Source organism: Corvus hawaiiensis, chromosome 22, assembly GCF_020740725.1.
Source record: "Corvus hawaiiensis isolate bCorHaw1 chromosome 22, bCorHaw1.pri.cur, whole genome shotgun sequence".
NCBI classification, from domain to species: domain Eukaryota; kingdom Metazoa; phylum Chordata; class Aves; order Passeriformes; family Corvidae; genus Corvus; species Corvus hawaiiensis.
Window position 1 is genome coordinate 1,750,210 of NC_063234.1, and position 26,233 is coordinate 1,776,442.

General features: G+C 52.2%; 1 protein-coding gene across 1 annotated transcript; it reads left to right on the top strand.

Moving 5' to 3' along the window:
• On the top strand, positions 1-25,795 carry LOC125337163 (tyrosine-protein phosphatase non-receptor type 11-like). Its single transcript, XM_048326530.1, has 16 exons — positions 1-73; positions 8,076-8,198; positions 13,764-13,958; positions 15,092-15,284; positions 15,365-15,484; positions 15,788-15,901; positions 16,930-17,026; positions 18,773-18,852; positions 19,328-19,483; positions 19,979-20,110; positions 21,450-21,604; positions 22,159-22,226; positions 23,476-23,627; positions 23,870-23,970; positions 24,491-24,586; positions 24,899-25,795. Exons 1-15 carry the CDS (start codon positions 60-62, stop codon positions 24,573-24,575), a joined length of 1,785 nt encoding a protein of 594 aa, XP_048182487.1. The 5' UTR covers positions 1-59; the 3' UTR covers positions 24,576-24,586; positions 24,899-25,795.
• The last annotated feature ends 438 nt before the right edge of the window (positions 25,796-26,233 follow it).

The window sequence follows — 26,233 nt, forward strand, 5'->3', positions numbered from 1 at the left end:
CCGCCGGGCGCGGAGCGGGGCAGTCGCGGCGGGAGCGGCGCCGGGAGCGGGACCGAGCCATGACCTCCCGCAGGTGAGGAGCGAGCCCGCACCCAGCCGGACACTCCATCCCATCCCATCCCATCCCATCCCATCCCATCCCATCCCATCCCATCCCATCCCATCCCATCCCATCCCATCCCATCCCATCCCAATTTATCCCGTCCCGACCCGCGGCGAGCGCGTCCCGCACCAGCGGCCCCCGGGCACCGCTGGCACCGGCTCGGAGCTGCCCCCGCTCCCCCGGCAGGGTCGGTTCCGTGGTGCCCGTGTTCCCGGTGTTCCTGATATTCCCGGTATTCCCGGTGTACCCGTGTTATCCGTGTGCCGATCGGTGCCCGGTATTCCCGGTATTCCCGGTGTTCCCGGTGTCGCCGCTCGGGGCTCGGTGGCCGTGCTGAAGTCGCAACCCCGGCGGTTTCTCCCCGGAGCACCCCAAAACCTCAGGAAGCTCCAAGCATCCCATCCCACAGGCTCGGGATGCTGGAGCGGGGCCGCCAGAACGGCACCGAGCTCCCAAAATTCCTGGGAATCTCCTCGTGGGCCGCGAGCTGGGGGAAAAAAGAGACTTTGGAGCATCTGTTCTTTCGTTTCCTCGGTTGTGGCAGGAGCCGGGGGCACTTGGGATCATCATTCCCTGCTCGCTTCTCCTTCCCGGCCGTGCTTTCCAAAGGGATGGATGGATATCCAAGGGATGGGGTTTTCCCTCCGTGTTGCTGCATTCCAGGGGGGTTTCCTCGAGCCGGTTCGGGGCTTTTGGGGGATTCCTGGCTGTCCTTTCCCACCTCAGGATGACCTGGAAAGCCCTGGGGAGGGAATTTGCTTTCCAGCTGTTTTTCCTGGGATGCTGTGGCTGGAATGTGACGCTGGGAGCGAAGGGAGTGAATTTCCAGGTTTTTGGGATAATGCCACCAGTGTTCCCATTTCTGTCAAGGACTTCAGGGAATCCCAGGCTGGATTTGGGATTCTCCCAATCCTGGATTTGGGTTGGAAGGGTCCTTAAAGCCCATCCAGCTCCAACCCCAACACATTCCCCTATCCCAGCCTGGCCTGGGACACTTCCAAGGATGGGGCAGCCACATTTTCGCTGGGTTTTTTTCCCGGTTTTTCCTCTGGGAAATCTCTTCCAGGGCCTTTGTGACCCCAGGAGCAAACCTGGTCCCCCTCCAGAGGGGCCTGGGAGTGGGAACCCGGAGCTGGGAGCTTTCCTGTCCCGGGTCACTGATTTATCCCTGGTTTATCCCTGATTTTCCTGTGATTTATCCCTGATTTTCCTGTGATTTATCCCTGATTTCTCCCTGGTTTATCCCTGATTTTCCCGTGATTTATCCCTTATTTATCCCTGATTTTCCCCTGATTTATCCCTGATTTATCCCTGATTTTCCCGTGATTTATCCCTGATTTTCCTCTGATTTATCCCTGATTTATCCCTGATTTCCCCCTGATTTATCCCTGATTTATCCCTGATTTCCCCCTGATTTATCCCTGGTTTATCCCTGATTTTCCCGTGATTTATCCCTGAGTTATCCCTGATTTTCCCCTGATTTATCCCTGATTTATCCCTGATTTACCCCTGATTTATCCCTGATTTTCCCCTGATTTATCCCTAATTTTCCCGTGATTTTCCCCTGATTTTCCCCTGATTTTCCCCTGATTTTCCCCTGATTTATCCCTGATTTATCCCTGATTTCCCATTCTCCGTCCCTGCCTCCACAGCATCCCTGACCCTCATCCCTTGGGCTTCCCAATCCCTAAAAACTTCATCTCCCAAACCCTGCCGTTTGTATTTCCACCCCAATCCCCATTCCCAGCCTCACACTCCGGGATATTTGATGGGAAGAAACATTCCCAAGTTCTTTAAGGATGAATGAAGTCTTTCCCTGCAGTAAAAAAATGTTTCATTTCGGGGCTTTGGAGCAAAAGCAGCGCCCTGGGGAGGGATGGAAAATGGAAAATGGTTCCTTCAGTGCCATTCCCGGCTCCAGGAAATGTGTGGGATCACATCCCAGAGCTGCTTCCTGCACGGATCCGAGGGAAGCAGGAAATTCTTGGCATGAGCCAGGGCTGGAAATCAGGAACTGGGACTTCCTGGATGTGGATTTTTCTCCTGTGGCTGCAGTTTGATCTCAAATCTTCTTTGCCACGGGCAGGGATGGACCTGGAATCCTGGAATTCCCTCCTGGGCTGTTGGAATTCCCGTGGCTGTCCCGGTGTCCCGGGCAGGTGGGAAGGATCCAGCTGCAGGAAAAGGATCTCTCCGGGGTTTTTTGGGAATTGGGACTGGGAGTGGCAGGATTTGGGGGGGCTCAGAGGAGTAGGGGGCTGTTCCTTGTAGGAAAATTCATGGAATCGTGGAATGGTCTGGGATGGAAGGGATTTAAACTCATCCAGGGACACCTTGACTGTCCCAGGGTGCTCCAAGTCCCATCCAGGGATGGAATATTCTGGGGGGGGATATTTTGTGGATGGGATATTCTGGGACATTCCGTGTGTGGGATATTTTGTTAATGGGATATTTTATGGGATATTTTGTTGATGGGATATTTTATGGGATACTTTGTCGATGGGATGTTCCGTGTGAGGGGTATTCCAGGATATTCCGTGTGTGGAATATTCCGTGGGTGAGATATTCCATGTACAGGATTGTGTGGGATATTCCAAGCCTGGGATATTCCGTGTGTGGGATATTTTGTTAATGGGATATTTTATGGGATACTTTGTTGATGGGATGTTCTGTGTGAGGGATATTCCAGGATATTCCATGTGTGGAATATTCCATGGATATGTTCCGTGTATTCTGTGTCTGGGATATTCCGTGTGTGGGGTATTTTGTTGATGGGATGTTTTATGGGATATTTTGTTGATGGGATGTTCCATGAGGGGGGGATATTCCATGTGGAGAGGATCCCACCGGATCCTTGTTGTGGCTGCTGCCTCTCCCCCTCTTCCCAAGGGAATTGGGATTGTGGATTTGGGATTTGCTGTGCTGGGAGGAAACCCCTGGCAGCAGGGAAAGGCACATCCCAAAGGAAGGGGATTTTAAGGTGTTTTAAACATTAAGAAGGAAAACCCAAGTGAGCAGCAGCAACATCCCCTGGAGATGTTCCCTCCAGGATAAATAATCATGGAATTACCCCCAGGACAGGAATTGGGAACCTCCTCCAGCTCCAAACACCTCAAAAATTGGGATAATTGTGACTCTCTACCCCTTGGGATGTGTCCTTTGGCCATGGGAGATTTCCAGAGGGTGGGAAGGTGACAAAGATTTGATTCCCAAGCAACAAAAAATTCCTGGAGCAGCATCCCTGCATCGGATCTGATTTGTTCTGGGAGGTGTTTATTTATTTGTTTGCTGCTCCTGCTTCCTCCCACCCTCCCAAAATATTCCCAGCAGCCTCTGGAATCCCTGATTAAATTCCAATTATAAATTCTAATTATAACCACGGAATTTCTTCCCCCCCCCCTTCTCCAGTTTTTCCCGCTGCAGCCAGGTTCAAAAATAGCCCTGGCCGCCCTTCAAAGGGGACGGGAATTTTTTCTCTGGGATTTTTGTCCCCTATTTTTGGTCCTGTCACCCTGCCCAGGGCCGGAATAACACTCCTGGTTTTTAATTAGCTCCTCAGGGTTATATAATCCTGGGATTTGAGGATTCCTGGGGCACAGAGGGTTCACAGGGCAGGGATGACCCTGCAGGAACGTCCCGGCCTCTCTCTGGCACCGGTGCCAAGTGGGATGAGCTGGGATGCTCCAGCCTTGTTCCCTCAGCCAGGGATTTCATTAATTAATCAATGAATGAATGAATGAATTGGGATTTGAGGAGGAACCTGCTCACAGCCTGGTGGCTGCTCAAAGCCCCTCTGGGATTTTGCTGCCCTTGGCATCATCCTAAAAATAGGGTTTGTGTGGTTTTCATGTGGGGTTTTTAACATCGTTTTTTTTTATTATTGTTTTAATAAGAAGAGTAGGCACAGGCAGGATTAGGCAGGAGGGAGATACTGGATCAGTAGGGCTGGGATGATCCCAAATTTCCTGGGACTGGCCGAGCCACGAGAGGGGCTGGGTTTGGAAGTTTGGGGTTGTCCTCGGTCACTTTTGGCTTCTTGCAGGGCTGGGGACATGGGTTCTGCCTGTGTGTCCCCCCAAAATCCCTGTGTGTCCCCAAAAAATCCCTGTGTCCCCCTCCAAAATCTCTGTGTCCCCAAAATCCCTCTATCCCCCCCAAAAATCCCTGTGCCCCTAAAATCCCAGTGTCTCCCCAAAATCCCCGTGTCTCCAAAAAATCCCTGTGTCCCCCTCCAAAATCCCAGTGTCCCCAAAATCCCTCTATCCCCCCCAAAATTCCTGTGTCCCTAAAATCCCTGTATCCCCCTCCAAAATCCGCGTCCCCCCAAAATCCCTCTATATCCCCCCCAAAATCCCTGTGTCCCCCCAAAATCCCTGTGTCCCTAAAATCCCTGTGTCCCCCTCCAAAATCTCTGTGTCCCCCTCCAAAATCTCTGTGTCCCCCCAAAATCCCTGTGTTCCTAAAATCCCTGTGTGCCCCAAAAATCCCAGTGTCCCCAAAAAATCCCTGTGTCCCTCTCCAAAATCCCTGTGTCCCCCCCAAAAATCCCTGTGTCCCCCCAAAATCCGTGTTCCAAAAATCCCAGTGTCCCCCTCCAAAATCCCTGTGTCCCTAAAATCCCTGTGTCCCCTTCCAAAATCCCTGTGTCCCCAAAACCCCTCTATCCCCCCTCCCAAATCCTCCCAGAGCAGAGGGAAAGGCTGGATCCCCGCTCAGGGGAGCGAAGGGAGGGCCCTGCAAACCGAAACTAAAACCCCAAAAAGCCACCAGGGAAGCCGGGATGTTTTAGGAAACCCCCGGAGGATTGGGGGACAGCTGGATCAGCACATCCCAGCTCAGCTCTTCCTTGGTTTTCAGCGTTTCAGCTCTGGAATGACACGAGAGAGAGGATTTTATTCCTGGCATGGTTTGCTCCTTGGAAAAGCTGGATAATCTCAGGAGAAATCCACGTCCCCCTCGTGTTCCAGGGATGAGAAGTGCTGGTTGCAGGAGTGGTTTTTAGGTTCTTTCTCCTTTTCCCCCAGCCCCAGGAGCTGCTGTCACCTCCTGTCCCCTCCTCAGCGCTCAGCTCACAGCTCTGAGACCGAGATAAGAGACCCAGAGCTTCCTTTTCTTGTCCCCACCCCTGTCCCTGCCACCACGAGCTGCTTTTTGGGGCAACAACTCGCTGCCACCTCGCTTGAAAACTTTGCTGCCACCGTACCCAAAAAAAAAAAAAAAAAAAAAAACCAACCAAAAAACCCCCCAAAACACCAAGGAAACCCAGGGAATCCCAAGGAATCCCAAGGAAACTCGCTCCTGGGGGATGCTCGATGTCCGCAGGAAGCAGCAAATTTCCTCCTGCATCCTAAGGCAGCTCTGCCCCCCTCCAGATTTTTGGGGTTCCCCCGTGGTTTTCCGTGGATTTGGGAGCCCCTGAGGCGTGCCCGGGGATGGTGAGGTAGGAGCTGCTCTCTCTCTGTGTTTCTGAATTGCGTTTTTCGTTCATTTGATTGCTCTGAGAAGGGGGGAAAAACCGAGGGGACCGAGTGGGGAGGTTGTGGGGTGGCACAGGGAGGTGACACTTGGGCAGAACGGGAGCACATCAGGGAGGGCTGGGAGTTTCAGGGGTGGAAACTGGGATTTACTGGGCTCCTCAGCATCACTGGTGAATTCCCTGCGTGGTTCTCCAGTTACAAAATTCCCTCTGGGTGCTGCTTGTGCTGGGAAAGGGGGTGCTGGGATTAAGGAATGAATTCCTGGGAGTTTCGGTGCTGCTGCAGCCCGGCAGAGGCGATCCCTGCTCCGGCACGATGTTACTCGATTTTTATCTCTGCCCCACCTGAGCGTCCTTTTATGTGCTGAGAAATCCCTCGTGGGGTTCCACATCCTGATTTTGGGGGGTGCTCAGGCACCCCTGGGTGGGATTTGTAGCGAAAAAGTGGAAGAAATGACGATATTGGATCAGCGGGGAGGTGTGGGAGGTGCTGAGGGCTCTGTGGGGCCCGAACTGCAGGGCAATGAGGTTTTGTGGGGTGAGAGCTGGGAAAGGCTCTGCTGGAGCAGGGAATGGGGTGGGGAACGATCCCTTGGCCAGGCTGGGAGGGGTGAGGGCTGAGGAAAACTGGGAAAACCGGGAATGGAGCCAGGGCAAGGTTTGGGCTGTGGCTGAGGCCTCGTTTGAGGCCTTGGGGCTCTGTTTGAGTGGAAAGAGGAGCTTTCCTTCAGTATTTGTTCCCTCCTTCCCTGGCCCTGCAGCACTCCCAGGGATTCAGAGGATGGAAATATTGGCATTTTACATTCCCCTTTACCTCCAGAGCATCCCAAATTCCTGCACTACCCTCATTCTCAACAGCTCCTCCGGTTCTGCTCTCTCTGGGGTTGTTCTGCTCCACTGGACCAGAGCAAAGCAGCTAAAAAATCTCAAAAAACCCTTTTTTTTTTTGCCCCAGGAGGAAGCCTGGCACTCACACAACACCTGGGCTGCTTTTTGGGGTGGTGATTTAATGCTCCAGCTGGGCCTGCAATTGAATTTTAAATTGTTTGATGAGAATAAAATCATCTGTAATGCACAGGCTGGTAATTGCATTGATTAGAGGGAGTTTTAAAGGATTTTTTTCCCTACTTTTAGGGCTTTGGAGAGCAGTGGGAAAGGCTGAGGTTAAAGTGGAGTGCAGTGAGTAGAAAAGGGGGATTTCAACAGTTGGATTGAGGGAATTAAATCAGAACATTTGAAAAACGAAGGCAAAAAATTGCCAATCTCCCACTCCTTCGGGGCTGAGGCATCCAGACCACCTCGAGGGCCTGGGCTGCACCTTTTTAACGGGGAGAACCTGGAAAGAAATCCTCAGGGAGAGCCCCACTGGGAATTTCCTGCTGCAGGTGCCACCTCTGAGCCCCTGTGGGACACCCCGGTCACACCCTCACGCTCTGGGGCCTCTGTGCTCTGGTTCTGTGTGGCCTTCCTGTCTGCACAGGGGATTTTTGGGTCATGGTGATGGTTTTTTTGTGCCCTGGTGATGATTTTTGTGTGTTCCTGTGAGGTATTTTTGTGTCCTGGTGATGCTTTTTGAGTCCTTGCGATGGTTTTTTGGGCACCCTGGTGAGGTATTTTTGTGCCCCGACGATGCTTTTCATGTCCTGATGATGCTTTTTGTGCCCTAGTGATGTTTTTTTGTCTCCTGACGAGGGTTTTTTGTGTCCTGGCGATGCTTTTTGTGCCCTGCTGATGATTCCTCCCCTTCCCTGGCTGCTGTTCCTGACAGGAATTTTTCGTGCCACTCGCCCCTGCAGTGATTCCTGCCTGTTCCGTTGTCACCCACATTGAACAAACTTGAATTTCCTGGGCAAAATCTTTGCTTTGGACACCTGAACCACCTTTTTCTGTGCCAGATCCTGAATGTGCTGCTGCTTTTCCAGGAGAGGAATGAATGGGAAGAGGGGTTTGTGCCAGGGGCAAGCGTGGACTGGAATAATTGAGATAAAAGGGGCTGAATCACCGGGAGTGGCTGAGTGCAGACTCCTGCTTGTGTCAGATGTGAATTTATATTAATTAACAATTAATGCCAGCTGAGGCTCCAGAGCCTGGAAATGGAAGTGGCTGCTCCAGGTCCCTGCCAGGAGGGTGGTGCCTGCTCCTGTTTCTGGAAGGAAAAAGCTCCTGGAGTGCTTTTCCTGCTCTCCCTAGGGTTTGGATGTGCACTCTGCTCTTCCTGAGGCTCTGGCCAGCACCTCCCTCCTGTCTCCAGGGATGGGATTGAAGCTGGAATTCGATGACAGGGTCCTAAAACTGATCTTAGCAACATCGTTTAGTTAATCCCTGCCTAAACCCAGCTTTTGGGTGGAAACCACCCTGCCCAGCCTCCATTTCTGCATTTCCCTCTCCACTTCCCTTTTCCCCACATCCTGCTCCCTGGCAGGGGGTGAGGAGCCGGGCAGGGCTCCGTGCCTGCAGGAATCCCTCATTTCCCGTGTCCCTTTTTGCATTTTCCAGGTGGTTCCACCCCAACATCAGCGGGATTGAGGCCGAGAAGCTCCTCCTGACCAGGGGTGTCCATGGCAGCTTCCTGGCCCGGCCAAGCAAGAGCAACCCCGGGGATTTCACCCTCTCTGTCAGGTGAGGAGGAGCTGCGTGGAGCTTTCCAGGTATTCCTTGGAATAAAAGGATCACTGTAGGATCTCCCCAGAAGCCCCCCAAATGTCTCAGCTTGGATTGTCCATCCCTGTGCTCCTGGCAGTGATCCCACGCTGATGCCAGGGCAGGGAAGAGCATCGGCCCCGTGGTTTTCTGCTCAGTGCCAGCAGGGATGAATCCCCTCCCTGAAATTCCAAAGGGCCTAAAAGTGGCTGCTTTGGGCTTTGTTCGCTGTGTCCGTGAGGGATCCCAGGGAGGGGAGGAGGAGCTGGATCACCTTTCACTCCTTTCACTTTTCTGTTATTTTTTTACCCCTTTTCTGTTATTTTTTTACCCCTTTTTCTGTTATTTCTTTCCCTCTTTCTGCTATTATTTTTCCCCCTTCCTGTGATTATTTTTTTACCCTTTTTCTGTTATTTTTTTGCCCTTTTTCTGTTATTATTTTTTCCCCTTCCTGTTACTATTTTTCCCCCTTTTTTATTATTAATTTCCTTCCCCTTTTTGTTATTATTTTTCCCCCTTTTTGTTATTATTATTTTTCCCCCTTTTTGTTATTATTATTTTTCCCCCTTTTTGTTATTATTATTTTTTCCCCCTTTTTGTTGTTATTATTTTTTCCCCCTTTTTGTTATTATTATTTTCCTCCCCTTTTTGTTATTATTTTCCTCCCCTTTTTGTTATTATTTTCCTCCCCTTTTTGTTATTATTTTCCCCCTTTTTGTTATTATTTTCCTCCCCTTTTTGTTATTATTTTTCCCTCCTTTTTTGTTATTATTTTTTCCCCCTTTTTGTTATTATTTTTTCCCCCTTTTTGTTATTATTTTTTTCCCCCTTTTTGTTATTATTTTTTCCCCCTTTTTTTTGTTATTATTATTTTTCCCCCTTTTTGTTGTTATTATTTTTTCCCTCTTTTTGTTATTATTTTTCCCCCTTTTTGTTATCATTTCCCCCCCTTTTTGTTATCATTTTTCCCCCTGTTTTATTATTAATTTCCCCCCCTTTTTGTTATTATTTTTCTCCCTTTTTTGTTATTATTTTTCTCCCTTTTTTGTTATTATTTTTCTCCCTTTTTTGTTATTATTTTCCTCCCCTTTTTTGTTATTATTTTTCCTCCTTTTTTGTTATTATTTTTCCCCCTTTTTGTTATTATTTTCCCCCCCTTTTGTTATTATTTTTCCCCCCCTTTTGTTATTATTTTTCCCCCCTTTTTGTTATTATTTTTCCCCCCTTTTTGTTATTATTTTTTTCCCCCTTTTTGTTATTATTATTTTTCCCCCTTTTTGTTATTATTATTTTTTCCCCCTTTTTGTTATTATTATTTTTTCCCCCTTTTTGTTATTATTATTTTTCCCCCTTTTTATTATCATTTTTCCCCCTTTTTTATTATTATTTTCCCCCCATTTCTGCTCTCTCTGGGGCAAAAAGAAGAGAGGAATGAAAGGAGGGAGAATCACATTTCCAGAGGGAGGTTGGAGCACTTCCTCCTCCTTCAACATTTTATGTTTAATAACATTTTGATTACAAATGGAGCCAATTAATGCCCTTAATTAACGACGAGATGCAAGTCAAGAGCCGAGCAGCATCAGCAGTGGAAAATCTGACCCAGTTCTGAGACAAAAAGTGTCCCCAGAGCGGTGACACCTTCCAGGAAAGGACATTTCACGTGGCCCACGCACTGTGTGGAGCTTTTGGTTACAAAAAAGGTCATTTTTTTACCCCTTTCTGTCATTATTTTAAAAAATTTTACCTCCCAAATCCCTGCTTGAGGGTTGCTCTGTAGTTTTGGGCGTGGAAAATTTCCTTGCAGGTGCTCACTGCTTATCTGGCTGAAGCTGCACCAGTTTTGCTTCTATTTCATTCATTTCCCCCGCTGATTATGGCCCCAAAAAGGGCATGAATTCTGGAAAATTGAATAAAAACTGAGAGCTGAGAGCTTGGGCAGCCACCTTCTCCCCGGCCCTGTTGCACACATGAACAATGTGTCATTATTCCCTCTGGAATTGTATCCTGACAGGGCTCTTCCAGGGGTTTTTATCTCTGAACTGGCCAGCTCTCCCCCTCTCCATTTCCTCCTTTCTGAGAAATCAAAGCCTTTCAGAGGAAACAATTCGGATATCTCGGAAAATAGAGGTGGCAGGAGGAGAAAGTCCCTTCAAGCAAACAATAAATCCTCTTCCTGCTCCTTTGAAACCCCTCCTTAGGCTGCTCCAAGGCCTTGGGAAAGGCAGGGAAAGGGAAATGCAGGAAAGGATGGGATTTGGGCTGCCCAAATTCCATCCCACGTCCTGCTGCGTGTCCAGAGGAAACAGCAGTGCAGGAATCAGGAAAAGCTTTGCCCTGAGGCTCTGGGGCTCCTTTCTCTTTCCCTTTTTTCCCCCTCCCTCCTCCTTTTTTTCCTCCCCTCTCCTCCTCTTCCCTCAGCTCTGATCCCACACTGCTGGCAGGTGCTCAAACCATGGGTGCAAATTGGGGTTTTTTGGGGCTCCTTTGAATTTTTGGGGCATTTCTTTGGAGGGAGGGAAGGGGTCTGGCAGCTTCAGTGCAGAGTAGGGGTGGAGCAGGCACTGTGAGTAAAGCTGTAGTAACCTCAGCTGATTCTACAGGTGACTTGTGTGCTTCCCTGCAGGTGTTTTAGTGTTTATTTACCCAAAATAAATATTTAGGAGCCCTTCTGGGTGCTGGGAGCAGAATTTTTGGGAGGATCTGAGGAATATTTCTGTGCCCATTGCGAGCAGAAACATCCTCACTTATCTTTTCTGCTAGGTCACATCTCTTTACCTCCAGGGACCTGGTTGTGAGTTGGCTTTTCCAGGGAATATCCCCAAATTTAAGAGTGATTTGTATCCCAAATCCATTTAAAGTGAGGGCTGCAGGGGCAGCAGTGTGGGAGCCCACTCAGGGAATGCCCCATTTCTCCAGCTCTCCCGATTTTCCTCACCGGGATCTGCCAGAGCTCCTTTGCAGAGCCCAAATATTGAGAATGATTCCTGAAAAAAAACCAGGAGCAGCTTCTCCCAGAGCCAGGGAAAAGCTGGAACCAAGGAAAAGGCAACGCTGGGAGTTGGCCTGAGCGGGGCTTGGCCCGTGGCCACCACAAATGCCAGGAGCTGAGAGCCACCCCTCAGAGCTGCTGTTAATTTGATAATTGGGATGTGTTTTATGGGAACAGATCCTCTCCTGGCTCCTGGATGTGCACAGAGAGCTGCTGGGAAGAGAATTCCCTGTGGATCTCAGCCCTGGGAGTGATTTCCCCATTAACACAGAGCATTCCTGGAGCTGCCAGGGCTTTTATTTCGTTTCTTTTCCCAAAAGTCCTGTGCAAACCCGCTCTGGATGCAGGTTAGGAATGCAATGAGGGCGATTTTGTAGGATCTGGGAATGGTTTGGGGTTGGAAGGGATTTCAAGCTCATCCTGTTCCACCCAAGGGACAATTCCCACTGTCCCAGGGTGCTCTGGGACACTTCCAGGGATGCCACAGCTTCTCTCTGGAAATTCCGTCCCAGCAGCTCCCAGGGAGGAATTTCATCCCAATATCCCATCTCACCCTACTCTCGTTCAGTTTGGGATTAGGACTGTGCTGATGGGCTCTCTCACAGAGCCCCAACTCTCATTTAACCAAACATTCAGTGACATTTCTAAACCCTGAGGGAGAATTTTCTGCTTCTGAGGTGTTTTCAGCTGCTTTTTGCAGCTTCTCAGAGCCCTCAGCTCTGCCTGGACGGAAAAAATCCTTCTGGGGCCACAGCAAGCAAAGATATTTGGGATTTCTGAAGTGGTTCTTCTGCCTTTAGGAACAAAAAAGGGTCTGTTTGGGGGTGTTTTGTGAATCCTGTTTTACTGCTTCTGCTCTAAAGCAGGCAGGCACTGCAGCATGGACTGCAATTCCCACGTGGGAATATTTTATCCAGGAAAATTCTCCTGGATATCAGTGCTGATAGTGGGAAGGAGTTGAGCAAGGAATGAAGGCAACTCCTGAAAAAAATATGGGATTTGCTGTTCAGGAGCTCTGATTGCTCCCAGCTCTGAGAGCAGCTCAGGGCTTTGGGCACCTCCTTTGTGCTTTATTCCCCCTGCCAGGGATTCCAGGCTTCATTCCCGGGATGTGCAGCCCAGCTTGGAAGAAAATGGGAAGGAAATGGGGATGGATCAATGTGCTTTGTGTTCAGGGTGACCTCCAGGGCTCTGGGATAAAGGATCTCGATTATTTCCCTGATTTCCAGCCCTGGAGGGCTCCAAGGCCTCGGGGCCAGGGCTGTGAACGGAGCCTTTGTGGGCTGGGATGGGGCTGGGAAGGGAAGGGAGCATTGGAAACTCAGGGAAAAACCAGATTGTGCTTGGAATCCGTGAGTGGCAGCAGCTCTTGGAGTGCCAGTCCTCTGGGAGAACAGGAATTGCCACGGGACTGGGATGGGATGGGCATTTCACAGCCAGGTTTCATCCCCAGCCACGGAGGGAAATATTGGCAGATTTGGAGGTCCCTGCCTGTGGAAGAGCTGGATTTGGGGTGGAAGAGCTGGATTTGGGGTGGGAGGCCAAGTGGGATGTGCCAGGAGGAGCTGTCCCTGTCTCCTTGACCACCCAGAGGTGCCACCCCAAGCTTTCCCCTATTGCAGGTGGCTGGGTTCAGTCTCCAAGGCCTTGTTCTCCAGGATCCAGCTGCAGCTTTTCCCATTTTTCTGTGTTTCCCTGTTCATCCCCAGATGCTGCCCCTGTCCCTGCTCAGCTGTCACTGAATTGTGACCAGCTGGAAATCTCCTCAGTGCCAGATAAAACATCCCAGAACAAACTAGGATTGCTGATCCTACATTGGCAAAATCCTCTGGAGCAGCAGGGATGGAGGCAGTGGCTGTTCCTACTCTGTGTTAGATGGGAAAAATCCCTACAAGAAATTCCCCAAAAGGTCTAAACACCCAAAAAAAAAGCCTCTAGGAAACCTAGGAAATCAGAGGAACTTTGGCAAAAGGTTTAGGGCAGCATTAAATCCACACAAAACACTTCCCAAAGCTTTAATTTGGGAATTTCATGCAGCTTTGCAAAGTCGAATGATTCCCTGTTCCCTCCCGCTCAATTTTAAGTTACTCCAAAATTCCAAGAGGAGGGAATTAGAAGAAGAGAAAGACAGAAAAGGTATGGAAAAGCACACATGGAGCTACCAACTCCTGGAGATTAAAATTCCAAGAGGAGGGAGGATAAAATTCCAAGAGGAGGGAGATAAAATTCCAAGAGGAGGGAAACCAAGATGTGATTGCCCTGTGTTAGGCCTTAAATCCCCCTTGGCCTTCCTGGGCCTTTCCCCCAGGTGGGAATTCTGGGAATTTGGCTACTTTGGGGCTGGATTTGGGTTCCAGGGCTGGGTGTGGTGGTGGAATTCCAGGGATATGGGATAGAGGCTGTGGGGATGAGAGCTGCAGGGCAGGGCAAGGCCCTTCCCACACACCCCCAAATGTCTCCAGCCATCAATTTCCCCCAGCCTCCCCCAGGATTAGCTGCTTCTCCAGAAGGCTGGAATTGCTTTTCCCTGCTCCCTGACCTCTTCCCCTGCCCAGGAGGAACGAGGAGGTGACGCACATCAAGATCCAGAACACGGGGGATTACTACGACCTCTACGGGGGCGAGAAATTCGCCACCCTGGCCGAGCTGGTGCAGCACTACACCGAGCAGCAGGGCCTGCTCCGCGAGCGCAACAGCAACGTCATCGAGCTCAAGTACCCCCTCAACTGCCAGGACCCCACCTCCGAGAGGTAAATCCCTGCATTCCCAGCTGGATCTGGGCGGGAGGTTGGAATTTGGTGAGGTTTGGGGTCCGTGAGTCCCTCGGATGATGCGGTGTGGCCACGCGCGCGCGCGCGGAGGTGGAGCTCGGTGGGTTTGGCGGTCTTGGAGGGCTTTTCCGGCCTCCAAGGAATTCAGGGATTCTGGGATCAGGAGCTGGTAAGGCTCAGGAGCTGCTGCTTGCTCAGTGCTAGTACATCCCAATGAGCTTTCTCCAGCTTTTAGGGAACAGGGGATTGTGGAATGGTTTGAAAGGGATTTTTGTGTGTTTAAGCCCAAGGATAATGCTGGAGAAGCCACAAGCAGGAATTCCCAGGTTATTGTGAGTTCAACCTAAAGGATGGAGCAGGAGAAGCAACCCCCAGGGAATTCCCAGCTTATTGTGAATTTAACCCCAAGGATAGAGCTGGAAAACCCATGCCCAGGGAATTCCCAGGTTATTGTGAATTTAACCCCAAGGATAGAGCTGGAAAACCCATGCCCAGGGAATTCCCAGCTTATTGTGAATTTAACCCCAAGGATAGAGCTGGAAAACCCATGCCCAGGGAATTCCCAGCTTATTGTGAATTTAACCCCAAGGATAGAGCTGGAAAACCCATGCCCAGGAATTCCCAGGTTATTGTGAGTTCAACCTCAAGGATGGAGCAGGAGAAGCAACCTCCAGGGAATTCCCAGGTTATTGTGTGTTTAAGCCCAAGGATAATGCTGGAGAAGCCATTCCCAGGAATTCCCAGGTTAATAACTCCAGTGGGATTGGGAGTTGGGAATGGGTTTCCAACCCTGGCCTGGGGACATTCCCAAGGGGACCTTGGCTCCGAGGCTGCTCCCAGGTGGGACCTTGGCTCTGAGGCTGCTCCCACAGGCACCTGGAAGTGTCCTGGTCAGGAAAATTCCTGGCTTCCCCTTCTCTGGATTCAGCCAACAATTTCCCAGTTTCCCAGGAAAGAACCAGGGGAAAAAGGAGATGGAGAACACCATGACTGGACCTCTCCACCCTCTCCTAAAATAACCCCAGTGGCACTGGGAGTTGGGAATGGTTTTCCAGCACAGCCCCAGTCTGGGGACATTCCCGAGGTGACCTTGGCTCCGTGGCTGCTCCCAGGTGGTACCACGGGCACCTGAGCGGGAAGGAGGCGGAGAAGCTGCTGACAGAGAAGGGAAAACCGGGAAGTTTCCTGGTCAGGGAGAGCCAGAGCAAACCCGGAGACTTCGTGCTGTCCGTGCTCACCAGCGAGGACAAGACAGAGAGCGGCGACCGAAAGCCACACGTGACCCACGTAATGATCCACTTCCAGGTGGGAATAGGGCTTGGAGGGGATCCCACTGGGAGCTGGGAATCCCAAAATCACCCTGGATTTGGGGGTTTGTCCCCCAGCTGGATGGGAAGTACGACGTGGGTGGAGGAGAGAGGTTCGACACCCTCACGGACCTGGTGGAGCACTACAAGAAGAACCCCATGGTGGAGAAATCGGGAGCTGTGGTTCACCTGAAGCAGGTAATTCCTGCTCCTGTGGGAATTCTGCCTCCTCCTGGGCTCACCCAAACTCCCAGGAGAGGGCTTGGATCACTGGGTTTGGGAACTTCCAGCAAATCCTCATCCTGCTGCTCCCTGCTCCTGCAGCTGCAGGAATGACCCCAGCTCCTGCAAACACCCCCAGGGATTTGGGAACAGCTTTTTCCGAGGGAAAAACTCCCTGATTTTCTCTGCAAACACCCCCAGGGATTTGGGAACAGCTTTTTCCGAGGGAAAAACTCCCTGATTTTCTGGTGCTGGCAGTGATTTGTGTCCATTTTCCAGCCCTTCAACGCCACCCGCATCAACGCCGCCAACATCGAGCACAGGGTGAGGGAGCTCAATAAAATGGCAGATCCCAGTGAGAGGGCCAAGCAGGGATTCTGGGAAGAGTTTGAGGTATGGGATGCTCCCATATCCTTCCCCAGTTATCCCTGTGGGTGAGGAACATCCTGGTTGGGTGGGAATGTCGTGGTTTTCCAGCTCTCTGCTCAGCACTGCTTCTCCTTTTCCCTGTTTTCTGTGTTGGCTGAGTTCATTCCTGCTCCTTTTCCCTGTTTTCTGTGTTAATTCCTGCTCCTTTTCCCTGTTTCCTGTGTTAATTCCTGCTCCTTTTCCCTGTTTTCTGTTAACTGATTTAATTCCTGCTCCTTTTCCCTGTTTTCCATGTTAATTGCTACTCCTTTTTTCCCAGCACTCTTTGCTCAACACTGCTTCTCCTTTTCCCTGTTTTCTGTGTTAATTCCTGCCCTTTTCCCTGTTTTCTGATTTAATTTCTGCCCTTTTCCCTGTTTCCTGTGTTAATTCCTGCTCTTTTCCCTGTTTCCTTTGTTAATTCCTGCTCCTTTTCCCTGTTTTCTGTGTTAATTCCTGCTCTTTTCCCTGTTTCCTGTTAACTAATTTAATTCCTGTTCCTTTTCCCTGTTTTCTATGTTAATTCCTGCTCTTTTCCCTGTTTCCTGTGTTAATTCCTGCTCTTTTCCCTGTTTCCTGTTAACTGATTTAATTCCTGTTCTTTTCCCTGTTTTCTATGTTAATTCCTGCCCTTTTCCCTGTTTTCTGATTTAATTTCTGCCCTTTTCCCTGTTTCCTGTGTTAATTCCTGCTCCTTTTCCCTGTTTTCTGTTAACTGATTTAATTCCTGCTCTTTTCCCTGTTTTCTGTGTTAATTCCTGCTCCTTTTCCCTGTTTTCCGTGTTAATTCCTGCTCCTTTTCCCTGTTTTCCATGCTCCTTTCAGAACTCCTTTCCCAGGCAGTTCCTCCCGTTATTCCCTGCAGGAATTTGTCCTTTCTCCCCCCATGAACTCTTTCCTCAAGCTGCTTCTCGGCTCCCTCTCCCTTCCTGCCAGCTCTTCCCAGGACTGGCAATTCCAAGGAGATTTTCCTTTGCCTCAGGCACAGCTTTTCCCCTCTGCTGTCCCCACAGATGCTGCAGCAGCAGGAATGCAAGCTCCTGTATCCCAGGAAAGAGGGACAGCGGCCGGAGAACAAGGCCAAGAACCGCTACAAGAACATCCTGCCCTGTAAGGAACCACCAGAAACTGCTTTGGGGTTTAGATCCCAATTCCTGCAGTTTTTGATGGGGTGGGAGGAGGTGGAATGGTCCAGTCGTGGTGTTCTCCATCCCCTTTTTTATCCTGGGAACTGGGAAATTGTTCCCTGAATCCAAAAACGCTTCAGAGCTCAAGTGGAGCTGAGCCAGGGCGGGTTTAGGGTGGAATGGGCACGGCCCCAAGGCTGCCAGAGCTCCTGGGGTGTCTGGACAACGCTCTCAGGGATGCCCAGGCTGCGAATTTGGGGTGGCTGTGCAGGGATAAAGGCTGGAATCAATAATCAGGCGCAGGGTGGGATTTTGGGTTTAGGGTTAGGGTCACCCCAGCCCCCCCTGTGTGACCCCAGCCCCTTCTGTGTGACCCCAGTGTGACCCCAGCCCCTTCTGTGTGACCCCAGCCCCTTCTGTGTGACCCCAGCCCCTCTGTGTGACCCCAGTGTGACCCCAGCCCCCCCGTGTGACCCCAGTGTCACCCCAGCCCCTCTGTGTGACCCCAGTGTCACCCCAGCCCCTCTGTGTGACCCCAGCCCCTCTGTGTCACCCCAGCCCCTTCTGTGTGACCCCAGTGTCACCCCAGCCCCCCTGTGTGACCCCAGCCCCTTCTGTGTGACCCCAGTGTCACCCCAGCCCCTCTGTGTGACCCCAGCCCCTCTGTGTGACCCCAGCCCCTCTGTGTCACCCCAGCCCCTTCTGTGTGACCCCAGTGTCACCCCAGCCCCCCTGTGTGACCCCAGTGTCACCCCAGCCCCTTCTGTGTGACCCCAGTGTCACCCCAGCCCCCCTGTGTGACCCCAGTGTCACCCCAGCCCCTTCTGTGTGACCCCAGTGTCACCCCAGCCCCCCTGTGTGACCCCAGTGTCACCCCAGCCCCTTCTGTGTGACCCCAGTGTCACCCCAGCCCCCCTGTGTGACCCCAGTGTCACCCCAGCCCCTTCTGTGTGACCCCAGTGTCACCCCAGCCCCTCTGTGTGACCCCAGCCCCTCTGTGTCACCCCAGTGTCACCCCAGATCCCCCTGTGTCACCCCAGTCCCCTCTGTGTGACCCCAGTGTCACTCCTGTCCCCTAGTGTCACCCCAGCCCCCCAGTGTGACCCCAGTGTGACCCCAGCCCCCCAGTGTCACCCCAGTGTGACCCCCAGATCCCCCAGTGTGACCCCCAGATCCCCCAGTGTGACCCCAGTGTGACCCCAGTGTGACCCCAGCCCCCCAGTGTCACCCCAGTGTCACCCCAGATCCCCCAGTGTGACCCCGGTGTGACCCCAGATCCCCCCGTGTGACCCCGGTGTCACTCCTGTCCCCCAGTGTGACCCCAGATCCCCCTGTGTGACCCCAGTGTGACCCCAGCCCCCAGTGTGACCCCAATGTCACTCCTGTCCCCCAGTGTGACCCCAGCCCCCTGTGTGACCCCTCTGTGTGACCCCAGCCCCCCGTGTGACCCCGGTGTCACTCCTGTCCCCCAGTGTGACCCCAGCCCCCTGTGTGACCCCAGATCCCCCTGTGTGACCCCAGTGTGACCCCAGCCCCCCGTGTGACCCCGGTGTCACTCCTGTCCCCCAGTGTGACCCCAGATCCCCCTGTGTGACCCCTCTGTGTGACCCCAGCCCCCCGTGTGACCCCAATGTCACTCCTGTCCCCCAGTGTGACCCCAGCCCCCTGTGTGACCCCTCTGTGTGACCCCAGCCCCCCATGTGACCCCGGTGTCACTCCTGTCCCACAGTTGACACCACGAGGGTGACGCTCCGGGACGTGGACGGGGCCGTGCCCGGCTCCGATTACATCAACGCCAACTACATCAAGGTATTTGGGGAAGGGAATCCCCCAGGTGGGAAATCTGAGGGAATAAACTCTCGGGATCAGCCCAAATCTGGGGTTTTTTGGGGATCCCAAAGGATCTCAGTTTATCTCCATCCCCTCCTTTCCTGACCCATTCCCAGAGCCTTTCCGTGATGGAAAATTATCAAAAGTGGGATTAAATTGGCATTGGGATTCAATCTGTCAGCCAAGAGCTGCCTGCAGCTGCATTTCCAGCAAGGCAGCTCTGGAATTTACACCCCATCCTTTGGGAAGCCACGAAGGCGGCTTCATTCCAGCCTCATCCACCTTTTGGGAAGGCTCTGTGGCACAGGGACGTTGTCCAGCAGCACAAATGCCCCTGGAGAGGCTGGCAGAGCATTTGCTGACAGCTCTGGTGAGGCTGGTGCTGAGACTGGAGGAGGATTTAGGGCATCAGGAAGTTTGGGAATGCTGAAGGTGGGTTTTTCCCGTCTCTCAGAGCATCCCCGAGGACGGGAGGAGCTCGGAGCACTGCAAGGTCTACATCGCCACCCAGGGCTGCCTGCAGGGCACCGTCAACGACTTCTGGGCCATGGTGCACCAGGAGAACTCCCACGTCATCGTCATGACCACCAGGGAGGTGGAGAGGGGCCGGGTGAGCTGCAGGGAATCATGGAATGGGTTGGGGCTGGAAGGAATTTAAAGCCCATCCCACCCCATCCCACCCCATCCCACTCCCACCATGGGCACAGGCACCTTCCACAATCCCAGGCTGCTCCAAGCCCCGCCCTGGACATTCCCAGGGATGGGATATCCATGGAATAACCTCTTCACCCTCAGAGCCAAGAATTTCTTCCCAATATCCGACCTAAACCTGCTCCTTGTCAGCGTGAGCCCACTCCCCCTTGTCCTGTCACTCCATCCCCTGTGAAAAATCCCTCTCGAGCTTTGGGAGCCCCCGTTACACACCAGAAGCTCTCCCCAAAAGATTCCCACAGGGATACTTCCCATAGGAACGGCCCTTCCCAGTTCATCCCAGTTCACAGGGAACACCTCCCTGCTGGAGCTGCCCCCTCCAGATCCCAGGGGCTCAGATCCCCCTCCAGCTCCCCAATTTTGGCTGAGGATCCCCTCCCTGGTGTCCCTGCAGAACAAATGCTTCCGGTACTGGCCGGACAAGGGCTGCTCCAAGGAATTCGGGGCCATCCGAGTGCGCCACGTGAGCGAGCGCGAGGCCCAGGGCTACCTCCTGCGGGAGCTGGAGATCCTGCGGCCAGACAGGGTGAGTCCGGCCAGGAACGGGCTGGCATCCGCAGGGAGGGGGCTCTGGAGCTTCCCCTGCTGGGTTTGCCCACTGAAAAGTCACCCTGGTGGAGTTTTGGGGTACTGGGAATGAGCTGGAGGGGAATGAAGGAAGGGGAAGCATCCCAGGAGATCCCTGAGTAGGGAAGGGGAAGCCCCTGGAAGGAGATTCCCTGAGCAGGGAAAGCGAAGCATCCCAGGAGGAAATCCCTGAGCAGGGAAGGGGGAAACCCTTGGAAGGAGATTCCTGAGCAGGAAAGGTGAAACCTCCCAGGAGGAAATCCCTGAGTAGGGAACGTGGAGATTCCTGAATAGGTAAGGTGAAACCTCCCAGAAAGAGATCCCTGAGCAGGGAAAGTGAATCCCCTCTGGATGGAGATCCCTGAGCAGGGAAGGAGGAGATCCCTGAGGAGGGAAGGAGGAGATCCCTGAGCGGGGAAGGAGGAGATCCCTGAGGAGGGAAGGTGAATCCCCCCTGGAAGGAGATCCCTGAGCAGGGAAAGTGGAGACCCTCGAGCAGGGAAAATGAAATCCCCCAGGAGGAGATCCCTGAGGAGGGAAAGTGAATCCCCCCTGGAAGGAGATCCCTGAGGAGGGAAAGCAGAGATCCTTGAGCAGGGAAAGTGAAATCCCGCTGGAAGGAGGTCCCTGAGGAGGGAAGGAGGAGATCCCTGAGGGGGGAAGGAGGAGATCCCTGAGGAGGGAAAGTGAATCCCCCCTGGAAGGAGATCCCTGAGTGGGGAAGGAGGAGATCCCTGAGGAGGGAAGGTGAATCCCCCCTGGAAGGAGGTCCCTGAGTGGGGAAGGAGGAGATCCCTGAGGAGGGAAGGTGAATCCCCCCTGGAAGGAGGTCCCTGAGTGGGGAAGGAGGAGATCCCTGAGGAGGGAAGGTGAATCCCCCCTGGAAGGAGGTCCCTGAGTGGGGAAGGAGGAGATCCCTGAGGAGGGAAGGTGAATCCCCCCTGGAAGGAGGTCCCTGAGTGGGGAAGGAGGAGATCCCTGAGTGGGGAAGATGAATCCCCCCTGGAAGGAGATCCCTGAGCAGGGAAAGTGAATCCCCCCTGGAAGGAGATCCCTGAGGAGGGAAGGAAGAGGTCCCTGAGGAGGAAAGGTGAATCCCCTGTGGAAGGAGATCCCTGAGGAAGGAAGGAGGAGATCCCTGAGCGGGGAAGGTGAATCTCCCCTGGAACGAGATCCCTGAGGAGGGAAGGAGGAGGTCCCTGAGGAGGGAAGGAGGAGATCCCTGAGCGGAGAAGGTGAATCCCCTCTGGAAGCAGATCCCTGAGGATGATTTCCATGGGATTGGCTCCCCCCTGCAGGACGAGCTCCCACGGCTGGTGAGGCACTACCAGTACTTCAGCTGGCCCGACCACGGCGTTCCCAACGAGCCCGGGGGGGTCCTGAGCTTCCTGGAGCAGGTGAACCGGGCCCAGCGCAGCATTCCGGGCTCGGGGCCCATCGTTGTGCACTGCAGGTATGGAGCACTGGGATACTCATGGAATTATCCCTCTTTTGCTGTGTTCCACCCAAATTTGGGGGATAAAAACAGACCTGGGAAATCCCAGCCCTTCTGCAGAGCCTCCCTGGAGCCCAGGGAAGAGCTGGGCTGGGTGAACCGGGCCCAGCGCAGCATTCCGGGCTCGGGGCCCGCGGTTGTGCACTGCAGGTAGGGAGCAGTGGGATGCCCATGGAATTATCCCATGGAATTATCCCTCTTTTTCTGTGTTCCACCCAAATTTGGGGGATAAAAACACACCTGGGAAATCCCAGCCCTTCTGCAGGGAAAAGCAGCCCCGGTTTGGAGTCGGTAATTCTCCTGCAGCCTCACAAATTCTGATTTCCTAAGGATTCTCCTTGGAAAGGAGAGGAGGAAATGGATCCTGACTTTTAGGGAATAATACCCTGGATCCTTGGCTCTGGATCTCCCACCATCCATGCCAAATCCAGGCACCTGGAGGAGTTTGGGAGCTGAACTAAATCTGGGAATGTTTCTTCCCACAGTGATTTTTTTCCCTTTTCTCTTCCCAGTGCTGGCATCGGACGCACAGGCACCATCATAGTGATCGATATCCTGGTGGATATAATCCACAGGCAAGGTGTGTATCCCTATCCCTGGCCCTCTGGAAAGGGAGCTGCTTCCAGCACCTCCAGGGACTCTCCTGGTGGCATCAGCAGGGCCAAGATTTCAAAAGGAATCCCCCAAATTCTTCTCTGTGGAAGGGTTTTGTCACCCTTTCCTGGAAGTTGTGGAATTCTCTGTGGAATCCTGGGGTCTGCTCCAGGAGTCCTGAGGCAGCAAGGGTTGTGCCTATTCCAGGAACTTCCCAAGGGTGGGAACTCTGGATTTGGAGGAAGTTGCTGCAGGACAGACCCAATTCCCTTATCCTCCTCCTGCTCTAAGCAATCCTACCTCAGCCATTCCCATTTTTATCCTCTGGCAGGGATCAAAAAATCCTCTTGGACACCGAGATTCCCCAAATCCTTCCACAATATTCCCAGATAGGGATAAAAAATCCTCTCATGGACACAGAGATTCCCCAAATCCTTCCACAATATTCCCAGATAGGGATAAAAAAATCCTCTCATGGACACAGAGATTCCCCAAATCCTTCCACAATATTCCCAGATAGGGATAAAAAAATCCTCTCATGGATACAGAGATTCCACAACTCCTTCCACAATATTCCCAGATAGGGATAAAAAATCCTCTCATGGACACAGAGATTCCCCAAATCCTTCCACAATATTCCCAGATAGGGATAAAAAAATCCTCTCATGGACACAGAGATTCCACAACTCCTTCCACAATATTCCCAATATCCCAGGGCTTCACAGCAGCCAGATCCTGAGAGCTCCCAGATCTGCCTTAGGAAAACAACTTTTCCAGGTGAATTCCCACTCCATGACCATTCCCAGTCCATTTTTATCCTCTGGCAGGGCTAAAAAAAATCCTCTTGGACACCGAGATTCCCCAAATCCTTCCACAATATTCCCAGATAGGGATAAAAAAATCCTCTCATGGACACAGAGATTACCCAAATCCTTTCACAATATTCCCAATATCCCAGGGCTTCACAGCAGCCAGATCCTGAGAGCTCCCAAACAACTTTCCAGGTGAATTCCCACTCCATGACCATTCCCAGTCCATTTTTATCCTCTGGCAGGGCTAAAAAAATCCTCTTGGACACCGAGATTCCCCAAATCCTTCCACAATATTCCCAATATCCCAGTGCTGCACCATCACTGTGTGCACCCACATCCTGAGAGCTCCCAGAGCTGCCACGGGAAAACACTTTCCCAGGTGAATTCCCATTCCCAAACCGTGATCCCGTGGGATTTGGGCAGGTCTGGACTGCGACATCGACATTCCCAAGACGATCCAGATGGTGCGGAGGCAGCGCTCGGGCATGGTGCAGACGGAGGCTCAGTACAAGTTCGTTTACATGGCAGTGCAGCAGTTCATCGAGGCCGAGCAGAAAAGGCTGGAAGAGGAGCAGGTGAGCCCTGGATTCCTTGGAAAAAGCCACTCCCACCTTCTCCCTGGAATTCATTCCAGGATCGTTAAAATCGGCAAAGTCCAAGCTGGGATCGATCGCTGCCACGTCCTTGAGCATCTCCTGAACACACAAAAATCATCCCCCTCCTGGCATTTGGGATCTTGGGAAGCTTTTGGGATCTCGGGAAGTTTGGTTTGGACCTGTTTCCAGTGGGATTTGTTTGGCTTTGCTTTCTCTTCCAGAGGAATAAAAGGAAAGAACGGGATTACCTGAACATCGGATACTCTGCCGCGGAAAAGGGCAGAGCCAAAGGGCAGCCCCCAGCCCCACGGAGCCAGCCTGGGTAAGCTCAGGGTTTCCCCAGGATTTTTCCCTTTTCCAGCCCTGAATCCCATCCTGAGCAGTTGCTGGATATGGTGTGGGAAAGGAGGGGAGGAAATGGATCCTGACTTTTAGGGAATAACGCCCTTGGCTCTGAAAAATCAGCTGGAGAGGGAAACTCTGTCACTTTTCCAGCAAAATCCGAAGGAAGATGAGACAAGGGTGGGGAGAGGTGGATTTGCATCCTTGTGGAAGGGGAACGTGGGCTGAGGAACGGGAATTCCTGACAAGAGCAGGGATAAATGATCCCAAATGGTGGTTTTTTCCCTTTCCCTAAGGAATGGGATATCTGAGAGGGGGATGGAGTGGGAGGAAGTGTCATTTACAGGCTCCACTCCCAAGGAGGGAGGGGAAACAGGGAATGGGAGCAGTGGGAGCTGCTGTTGCCTCATCCACGAGGTCAGGGCCATTCCCACTTCATCCCTCTGGGAAAAGCTCTGGAGTGGGGAGGCTGGGAATGCCAGGGCTTTGCTCCTGGACAGGCTGGAGGAGGATTCTGCTTCTGTCTACGAGAACCTCAACATCCAGAGCCCAAAGGTTCCGGGAACGAGCAGCTCCGGGCAGTAGCGGAGCTTCAGGTGAGCTGGGCAGGGATATCCAGGTGGGAATGTGGGAATGTGGATGGATTCGGGTGGCACCACCCTGCTGGCACCATCTGGGCACATCCCAGAGTGGGATGGAGCTTCAAAATGTGGGAGAAAGGGAATGGGATCTCCACAGGGAGGGGGGAATTCTGTTTTTTGAGGGATTCTGGGAATGAGGCTTTGCTGGGAGTGCAAAAAAGCAGGAGACAATTCCCTCCCTGGGAATATCAGCTCTGGAACCCCATCCTTGCACTTCCCTCCCACTCCTAATCCTTCCCTCTTCTTCCTCCTCCCGCTGGAATGCAGGAATTCCAGTGTTTACATCCACCCTTCCCAAGTTCTGCAGCCGAGGACGATTTCTTTGCCTTCCTCGCCTTCCCCAACCCCTTGGATCTGGCCAGGAGGGAAGAACCCACCTGGGAATCTGCCTTATCCTAATTTATTCCTGAGAAGGATCTTCTCCCAAAGGATCTGCAGGTTGATATTTATATGGAAGTGCCTCTGGACGTGGATTGGAGCATCCAAGCTCAGCTTCAGGGTTGTTTTGTTGTTGATTTTTGTTTTTTTAATTATTATTAATTATTATTTTAATTTAAATCCGTATTTTTTACACTCGAGCTGTTGAAAGGAACAGGAACAGCTTTTTGCTTCCGAGCTTTCCCAGGGTTTTCCACTCAGGGATTTAGTAAAATGTTGGGAAACTCCGTGCGCTCCTCAGGTCCAGCATTTCAGAGCTCCAAGTGGGATTTTAGCCCAAATCCTGGAGCAGTTTTGGGGCTGAAATCCAATCCTGAACCCCCAGAGCAGTTTTGGGGTCAGAAATCCAGAGCTGGAACCCCCAGAGTGGTTTTGGGTTTGGGTCCCAGTGCCTGAACCCCCAGAGCAGTTTTGGGGTCCCAGAGCTGGTCCTGAACCCCCAGAGCAGTTTTGGGGTCTGAGGGACAATCCTGAACCCCCAGAGCAGTTTTGGGGTCCGAAGTGCAGCCTGAAGCCCCAGAGCAGCCCCAGGGCTGGTGCTGAATCCCTCCTGCATCCCTGGAATGGGATGGAGCTCGCATTTGTGGGATGTCAGTGCCAAAGCCAAGGGCTGGACACCCCCCACATCCCTGGGCTGGAATTCCTGGCTGATTTTCCCTCTCCCTGCTCCCAGGGTCAGAACTGTTTGTTTTTATTGCACTTTTAATAAATGTCAGATATTCCCAAGGGGTTTTTTTTCCCATTTCTTTGAAGTAGGTTGGGTTTTGGGATGGGTTTTTTCCCCATGCCACATCCTGGATGTCCCCATGGCCGAATTCTGCTGTCCAGGGATTTGTTTTCCCTCCTTTTCCCCCTTCCCTGGACTCTCCAGGAGTGGGAGGTTGAGCTGAACCTCCAGCCTTTATTTCCATGGACGTGGAAAGCTGGGAATGTGCAGAGACACAACATCCCTGAGGATGCTGTGATGGAAAACTGGGAATTGTTGGAATTGTGAGAACACCACAGCCCCTTTTCCATGGGAAGATGGATTTGGTGAGGCTGGGATTGTTCCTTCCCTCTCCCCTGGTCTCCTCAGAGGGAGGTGCTGATGAAGATGGAATGATAAATCCCTCCCAGGGATTTGGGCTGATCCCAAATTATTGAGGAAAAATGGAAGTGCCTTCT